At 44.2% G+C, this 9,075-nt stretch overlaps 1 protein-coding gene across 1 annotated transcript; it reads left to right on the forward strand.

Moving 5' to 3' along the window:
- The first annotated feature begins 1,219 nt into the window (after positions 1 to 1,219).
- Positions 1,220 to 8,604, forward strand: N6AMT2 (N-6 adenine-specific DNA methyltransferase 2 (putative)). Its single transcript, XM_006831965.1, has 4 exons — positions 1,220 to 1,360; positions 3,857 to 3,939; positions 6,293 to 6,573; positions 8,468 to 8,604. The coding sequence occupies exons 1-4, from the start codon at positions 1,220 to 1,222 to the stop codon at positions 8,602 to 8,604; spliced, it is 642 nt and encodes a 213-aa protein (XP_006832028.1).
- The last annotated feature ends 471 nt before the right edge of the window (positions 8,605 to 9,075 follow it).

Raw genomic sequence — 9,075 nt, forward strand, 5'->3', positions numbered from 1 at the left:
TTCTCACCACCTGGATCTCTGTTCCTCTGTGTTAACCTTCTTCCACATTGTAATTGTTTTGATCGTAGGCTGACCTCCCAGATCCTGTGTTCTTATAATTTTATTCTTTTCGTGACTCTTCCATTTGTCGATTGAATTCAGGGGGATGCTGCCACATACGTCATTCTCTGGGTGTTGTCTGCTCTTGTTGGTTCTCAGTCCACAGAACTACCTTTAGGATGTTTTTTATAGCAGGGTAGGCTTTGGCAAAATCCCTTATAGCTTCTGTTTATCCTGGAATGTTTTGATTACACCATCGTATTTGACTTGACAGCTTTGCTGGGTAGAGAAGTCTTGGTTGACAGTTTTTTACTCTTAGGGTTTTATATATGTCTCCCCATTGCCTTCTTGCCTGCATGGTTTCTGTTGAGAGATCGGAGCTTAATCCGATTTGCTTGCCTTTGTATGTTACACTTCTCTTTTCCCTAGCCACTTTCAGGAATCTGCCCTTACCTTTGATTTTGGAGAGCTTGATTATTATATGTCTTGGTGATTTTCTTTTAGGATCTTTCCTTCCTGGGATTTGTTGAGCTTCTTGAATGCTTATCTTTTTGCTTTTCAGGATGTTAGGGAAATTTTCTTGCAGAAGCTCTTCAACTATCTCCTCTGTGGACTTGTGTGATTTTTCCTGTTCTGGAATTCTGATAATTCTTAAGTTATTCCTCTTCATGTACTAGTTCTGGCTTCTATCTCTTCACTTCTACTCCTTTGCTCTTTCATTGTATTGTCCATTTCTGATATTCTATTAGTAATCGTTTGGACCTCTTTAGGTAGGTTTTGAATTGTTTCCAATGCTGTATCTATCTTATTTTGTTGTCCTTGTAGTGTTTTCCTGACTTCTTCCGGTGTGGCGTTGTGGGTTAATGCGTCAGATTGCAAAGCCATTTGAACAGCAAGGTTGGTGGTTCAAGCTTACCAACTGCTCCTTGGAACCCTATACAGGGTTGCTTTGGGTCGGAACTGACTCGACGGCACTTAACAACAACAATTTTATTGCAACTTCCTGTGAGTCTACAATTTCTTCCAAAGAAAAAGCTGTAATGTCATGTTTTGTTTCCTTCCATTCATATTTGCATATTGTTTCACCTGAGAACAACATGGACCTTTCCATTTTTCATGTATTCAGGTCTCAAGCATTCAACTTCCTTCATGTATCTGCAGGTTATAGCCAGTTTGCAAGATGAGTGATTCCGATGATGATATCCCCCAACTTTCGTCCCACACCTTAGCAGCTCTCCAGGAGTTTTATGCTGAGCAGAAGCAACAAACTGACCCAGGTGGGGATGATAAATATAACATTGGAATAATAGAAGAGGATTGGGTAAGTAAATACATCCAGAGCTCTCAGAAAGTATTGGCATAGGACTTAGTCTGGGTTCTCTAGAGAAGCAAAGTCCATGGAACTTATGTGTATATGTACAGAGAGATTGAGCTCAAGGAAATGGCTCACTTACACAGTTGTGGAGGCTGGCAGGTTCCAAGTCCTTGGGTGAAATGTCAGGCTGGAGGCTTCTCCTGATTCACAGAGCTGCAGGGACTAATGACCACAAGATCGGCAAGTCAGATGGCAGACTGCTGACAACTCCCAGACTTGGCAGGGATACAGCAGGCTACTGGCTCAAGTCTAAAGACCTGGAGGTCTGATGATGAGCCAGATGCAGGATCCACATCCAGCAAAAAGCAAGGGAGCTTTGCCAGAGCTTTCATGTATACTGGGAGCAGGCCAGCCCTGCATGGACACTCCCTTCCAGTTCCTGGCTGCTCATCGCAGAGCTCCTCATGAAGCTGATTGTATTATCTCACCCAGCAAACAGAGTCCTGGCTCAGCCAAGTTGACAAACTGCCATAACCGTCACAGCGCAGTCTTCAATCCATTGTTTTTATATGTCCCACTTTATACCAAAGCTGATAACACCCGTCATTCAGAGGGTAATAGGAGCTAAGACAGAAAGCAAATCATGAACATTTTAAGACAGAAAAATACAGAATTTCCTGGCTCTGGCTTCTAGGTGACCTTGAGATAAGAGAAGGCTTTCATTTAGGAGAACATCGTTGATCATTGTGCCCAGAACAATTGTGTGCTCTGTTCAGGCCCACAGGATGGCCCAGTGTGTGCCCAGCCTACTGTGTGGGAGAGAAGGATGCTATTGTAGTCAGTGAGGCCATGGAAATGACACATGCAGTGAACACTTGGTGGAAGGCAGGTTCTCAGGAGATACTAATAGTTTCTAGCATGTGCATAACATACTCTTTTATAGTCCAAATAAAAATAAGCATTGTTGTTGTTGTTGTTGTTGTTATATGCTGTGGAGTCAGTTCCGACTCATAGCAACCCTGTACAGGGTTTCCTAGGCTGTAAATCTTTACTGGAACAGAAAGCCTCATCTTTCTCCTGCGGAACAGCTGGTAGTTTTGAACTGCTGACAGTGAGATTAGCAGCCCGATTCGTAACCACCATGCTACGTAGAAGATAAGAATACAAGTTGAAGGTAACTCCAGGCAAAGGCTGTGTTAAATGACACCAACCATCCGTCCCACAACACTCTACTCAGCTGGGATCAGGTATTCACTGCAGTGGCCACAGAACTCGGGCAGGACTCAAGGTTATGGGGTTTATTAGAGAAGTGAACAGGCTACTATTCAGGGTCAGAAACGCACAGGGCACAGTTCTTCTGGTCAGGACAGCCTCTTCTAAGCTTAGGCAGCCCTCTCCATGGGCCTCGGCCCCTTGATTGGCCTCTGCTCTGCTCAGTGTTACAGAATTGTTTAGGGCTGCTGATAAATGCCCAAAGGACATCCCATTTTGCTGATAAATGCCCAAAGGACACCCCATTCTGCTATAAGCTTCACAGCCTAAAGACACTTGACTCTCATATCATGAGTCAGCAGACCTAGCTCCCCCAACTAAGTGCTTAGAGGCACCCCACTCTGTAAGCAAGCCACCTGCCCAAAGGCACTGAGCTGCACTTGCTGCGCGCTCTGGGAGGCCCACCGCTCTGTGTACGACTTCGGCATTTGCTTCTGCTGCTGCTCTTCTTTCTCTGCCACTCCTCCAGGGTCACAGCTTTTTGTCCCTGGGTCAAGGTGGCTCAGTGCACAGGGATCTTGGGGTCCAAACGATGGGCTCCCCTGATGGGTGAGATTACCCTGTTCTGCTTCTGAGATGGCTCATTTTAAACCCAGCAGAATGGTAACATTGACTAATCTCCTCGTTTGATTTCCAGGTTTTTGCCATCACAATCCTGTTAACAGCCACTAACAACTGAATCATATCATCCTGTCAGAATCTCCTCCCACCTTCTTTTACTCAGACCCATCAGGGAAAATAAAAGTCATTTGGTGGGAGTTACATTACATTACATTGGCTTGAAGAGCCACATTAAACAACTCACTGCACTGCAGGCTGGAACCGGTTTTTTTTTTTTTTTTGGCACAATGAATACATAGTGGGGTGAGTTCTTTGATCAGGAAAAACATATTTGCTTCCAGAGTTAGCTCATTTTGTGATGCTAGTAACTCATTGATAATGGGTGTCTAGATTCTATTCATTCATTATGAGCTTGTATTAATTTAGAAAAAGGACAGTTTTACTGTGAAAAGCATAAAGCGTGGATCTAGACACCCTGGTATGGTGGTTTTGAATTGATTCTGACTCAGTGAGCGGCGGGTGGGTTTGAAATGTGCATCTTGCAGTTAGCAGTCCAGTGCTTATCCTGCAGCAGCACATCCGGAACTCCCTGGTATGGTAGGTATAAATTAAAAGAGCAAAGTTTATGACAAGTCTAAAAGGATTTCTCAACCCACCCCTCTGCTCCAGCAACTGAGCCAGTTTTGGTACAGCCCAGAAACGGCTCTCCGGCTTGCGGAGGAAGCACTTGCAGTCGCTGGAGAAGGTGGCAGGTGAGATGCAAAGTTCTGTGCTTTCTTTTTGCAGTCCTACTCTAAAGTCATATTTTTAAATACCTTAAATTTCCCTTCCAAGATGAGAGATGCTGCGTACTCTACAAAGATAATAGTCCATGGTTTGCAGCATAAGAAAAACTAAGAACTATTTCAATACTGAGTTCAGGGATACACTGAGTGTATTCTCCCCTTTTGGTTTTGTAATTATAGGTCTTTGCACATTTCATTATAATATTTGACTTTGTTTTCTCGAGCTGACCTTTGAAATGTTCTATTCAGCTCTTTTACTTCTTCATTTCTTACTTTGTTTTAGCATCTCTATGCTGCAGATCAAGTTTCAGAGTCTCCTCTGACATCCATTTTGGTCTTTTCCTTCTTTCTTGTCTTTTTAGTGACCTTTGGCCATCTTTCTGTATAATGTTCTTGATGTCATCCCACAACTCTTCTGGTCTTCAATGTCTAATGCATCAAATCTGTTCTTCATATGATCTCTTAAATTCAGGTGGGATATGTTCATGGCCATATTTTGGTTCTTGAGGACTTGTTTAATTCTTTTCAGCTTCAGCCTGAATTAGATAGAGCAATTGATGGTCTGGCCCACAGTCTGCGCCTGGCCTTGTTTTGACTAATGATATGGAGCGTTTCCACCGTCTCTTTCCACAGATGTAGTCAGTTTGATTACTGTGTATCCTGCCTGCTGAGGTCCGTGTATGTAGTCATCTTTTATGTTGCTTAAAAAAAGTATTTGCTATGAAGAAGTATTTGCAAAATTCTATCATGCGATCTCCAGCATCGTGTCTGTCACCAAGGCCTTATTTTCCAACTACTGATCCTTCCTCTTTGTTTCCAATCATTGCATTCGAATCACTGGTAGTTATCAATATCTTGCTTGCAGGTTTGATCAATTTCAGACTGAACAAGTTGGTTTTGTTGTTGTTGTTATGTGCCGTGGAGTCGGTTCCGACTCAGCGACCCTGTACAGGGTTTCCAAGGCTGTAAATCTTTACGGGAGCAAAAAGTCTCATTTTTCTCCTGCGGAACAGCTGGTAGTTTCGAACTGCTGACCCTAAGGTTCGCAGCCCGATTCGTAACCACTATGCTACCAGAGTTGATAGAATTCTTCAATTTCATCATCACTGGCTTTAGTGGTTAGTAGCGTAGTGGTTACGAATCGGGCTGCGAACCTTAAGGTCAGCGGCTTGAAACTACCAGTTGCTTCGCGGGAGAAAGATGAGGCTTTCTACTCCCGTAAGGATTTACACCCTTGGGAACCCTGTACAGGGTCGCTATGGGTCAGAACCGACACAACGGCACTTAACAACTTAACAACAATGTAAATTTGAATCATACTAGTATTAACTGGTCTTCCTTGTAGGTGTGTGGATATTATCCTATTACAGACAGCGTTGTACTTCAGGACTGACCTTGGTATGTTCTTTTTGATGATGAATGTGACACCATTTCTCGTCAATTTGTCATTCCCAGCATAGTAAACCATGTGACTGCTAGGTTCAAAATGGCCAATACCAGGCCATTATAGGATATCTTTCTTTATGCATTCCATTTCATTTTTGACAATTTCCAATTTTCTGAGATTCATACTTTGTACATTCCATGTTCTGATTATTCATGGATGTTTACAGTTGTTTCTCATTTTGAGTTGTGCCCCATCAGCAAATGAAGGTCCCGAAGGCTTTATTCCCTTTGCATCATCATGGTCAGCTCCACTTTGAGGAGGCAGCTCTTCCCCAGCCCTATTTCGAGTGCTGTCCAACCTGAGGGGCTCATCTTCTGACACTGTAGCCGAGGCTCTTCACCATGCTTCAGGGTCTCAATAATCTGGTGCTGACAGTGTTCCACTGTGATTCAGAAGGTTTCAGGGACTCACAGTGACTTTACATAGGGTTTCCGGTTTCCGAAGTTTTAAATCTTTTACTGGAGCAGAAACTCTTACCTTTCTCCTGTGTGGTGATTGGTGGGCTCCAACTGTGACCTTGATGTTTGCACTCCAGTGTGTATCATGTGGTGGAACCCTATTATTCAACATATTCTGATAACAAGGAAATGTAGGCTTTGCAGTTTACAGCTAGCATTTGCCATACTGTCCCTGATACGTTATTGTATTAATTATATCAAAAAGAACATTTATACTCTCCTTAAGTTCCTTAAGAGAGAAGCAGAACAAAGCTGTTTTGTAATTTATTGCTCTTTGTTTCTACTGTTTTTTCATTCCAGAAAGTAAGATAATAAATCTGGACACAGAGACCCATTTTTTAAAAATAAAATAATTGTTACTTTACACCCTGCGCTGCTTCTTAAAAGCCCTGTCACGAGTCTTGATTTGTTTCAGGATAGCATGTGTGAGCGCCCCCAGTGTTTACCAGAAACTAAGGGAATTGCATAGAGAAGACTTGTCTGTGTACCTCTTCGAATATGACAAACGATTTGCCATCTACGGAGAGGAGTTTGTCTTCTACGATTATAATAACCCCTTGGATTTACCCCAGAAAATCATCGCGCACAGCTTTGACATTGTAGTAGCGGATCCTCCATATCTTTCTGAGGAATGTCTTCAAAAAATGGCGGAAACTGCCCAGTATCTGTCTCAGGGCAAGATTCTGCTGTGCACAGGTGGGTGCCTGGTTCCTCGCCTCAAGAAAGCAGGCAATGGAAGATAGTCAAGTCTTGAGTTTCAAGAGTTGGGAGAGATCATAGAACACCAGTCCTGAACCCACCACTTCCTGTGTGGCCTTTGACAAGTAATTTTTACCTCTGTGTGCTCCAGTTTCCTTCGTTATAAATGGGCATGAATACATAATAGGAGTAGGTCTCAAAAAATTGGAATTAAACAATAACAGAATTCTCCCATCAACTTTTTGAGGCACCCGCCATGCTCCCTGCCTAGCAGGTTGTTGGGAATGAACATAGGGCCTGGCAGAGACTGAGTGCTCAAGGTTTGTTAGCTGTGGTATTTATTATTTATTATTATTATTATTTGGTCCAATCTCTGAACTTGATTAAGGAGACATTTGGAACCAAGAGAATTGCCTATGACCATAGAGCTAGGAATTAGATGAAGCTTTTTAAATTAGACATTTTTTTAACTCATAAAATTAGGCCATTTTCCTAAGATGCACATACTAACCGGTTGTAGGCATCTAAGGTGTCTGTCAGAGCCCTGCTTCCTCCCCTAGGAAAGCCCACCGGAGGCTGTGACTGGGGCCTCTGCCCACTCTGGCATTATGGGAGTGCTCGTGCAGTCTGTCACACAGATAAGATGTATTTCACACTGACTAGTGCAACACCTTTTCACACACCCTTTATGCCAGCTGACCTTGACCTACAGTACTCTGGCCTCATGGAGTTTACTTTGGAGAGTAGGAGATCGGTTACAAATCCAAGGAGCAGACCACAGGAAGGAAGCGCTGCTCCAGTTAGTTGTGGGGCCTGCTAGGAGACTAGTTGGAAATGGACTGCAGCTGGGGTGTGTGTGTGTGGCAGGGGTGGTGTCTGAGGAGCTGACATTCAGCAGAGACCTCAGGATGAGGAGGGAAGGGTGGACACCACCCTCAGGTGGGTGTGTGTCAGTGGTGTCTGAGGAGCTGACATTCAGCAGAGACCTCAGGATTTGGAGAGAAGGATGGGCACTCCCCTCAGGTGGGAGAAGAGACAGGTGTGGCTAGGACCTGCTGGGCAGAGGTAGTGGAAGTCTGCAGGGGTGAGGTGGGGGTGTTTGTACCAGGTATATGTCTACAGAGTGAGTATGGAAAGCCCAGAGTGAGGCCCTCAAAGTCAGCTGAGGTGGTCGTGATCGCAGTGAGCCTGTGGCCGTAGAAAAGGAGGAGATAGAATGGTGTTGGGATGTATTTTGGACCCCAAACTGAAGAATTTGTTGTGGTTCAAGAGTGGAGTGGCAGGGAGAAAGGACCAACTCCAGGGGCCTGACTCTGCCATAGTGAGGCGGACAGGGACCCCAGGGGACAGCCAGCTAGGCTGATGATGGAGGAGTGGCCTTGGGGTGACATCAAGAGCTCTGCTTTGGACAAGTGAAGCGTTGGAATCTGGAAAGTTCTGGCTTGTCAGCAGGAATACCCCTCCGGCAGTCGGGGAGGGGAGTAGGCTAAAGAGAGAAATTTGGTATTAATGTCTTTATAGAGACTACAAGATTGTATATAAATTACTCAAAAAGGCTTTTTTGACTCATAATTGGAACCCACTAGTTGATAATAATTTTTTTTTTTTAGCTCTACTTTAGTTCCTTAGGTTTCTTTGTGGAATATAAAACTATGTTTTTAAATGTTTTGACTTTGCAGAAGTAGAAAAAATTGCTAAATTTCACACTGTGAAATGGAAGAAAGATATAACTAAGTAACTTGCAAAAATATTTGAGAACTTAAACAAGGGGCATAAAGAATGGGCCGGGCCTAACCTGTGTTGGCTGGCCGGTGCCTACGACCGCGGGTTGTCGTGCCGAGAGCCCTCTGGGTGGCGTCTCACATCTTCCGCTTCTCTGGCTTCTCCTCAGGCGCCATCATGGAGGAAGCAGCAGCAGGCCTTCTTGGAGTGAAAATGTGCAAGTTCATTCCCAAACACACCCGGAACCTGGCAAACGAGTTTCGCTGTTATGTGAATTATGATTCTGGACTTGACAGTGAGAGCTAGTCCCTGACATACACTCGGATACAGCTTCGTTTCCCTCAGGAGATTGAAGAGCCACAATGCAGCCCCCAAAGTGGGACAACACCTGGCCTACTTGTCAAAATAAAGGCCACAACATCTCAGTTTTTTGTTTCTTTATTGAGTGAGGTCCGCTAGAACTTGGGACGGAACCCTCTTGGCTTTTGTTGTCATGTAGTGATGTCCAGGCTGTATAGGGTCTCCAGGGAGTGGCTGGTGGGTTTTAATTGCCAACCTTGAGGTTAGCAGTCTAGTGCTTATCCTACAGCATCACACCAGAACTGTCTAGTTCCAGTTCCTTACTTCATGTAAGCCAAAAATGGAACACAAACAGTAACTTGCAAAGACCCTGTGGACAAGACAGTCACTGAAACGTATTGTTCTGACTGCCTGGAAGCGGCCACATTCCCCAAAGAGCTGTGATACCACTACCACCGCAATATAACCCTGGGCACC

This window comes from Chrysochloris asiatica, unplaced genomic scaffold (genome assembly GCF_000296735.1).
Source record: "Chrysochloris asiatica unplaced genomic scaffold, ChrAsi1.0 scaffold00005, whole genome shotgun sequence".
In the NCBI taxonomy this organism is placed as follows: Eukaryota; Metazoa; Chordata; class Mammalia; order Afrosoricida; family Chrysochloridae; genus Chrysochloris; species Chrysochloris asiatica.

Bases quoted from the DNA above. Each gene is read 5' to 3' on its own strand.
- N6AMT2 (XM_006831965.1), top strand. From the start codon at position 1,220: ATGAGTGATTCCGATGATGATATCCCCCAACTTTCGTCCCACACCTTA. The intron at 1,361-3,856 runs GTAAGTAAATAC...CCTCTGCTCCAG, and splicing joins GAATAATAGAAGAGGATTGG to CAACTGAGCCAGTTTTGGTA. The intron at 3,940-6,292 runs GTGAGATGCAAA...GATTTGTTTCAG, and splicing joins GTCGCTGGAGAAGGTGGCAG to GATAGCATGTGTGAGCGCCC.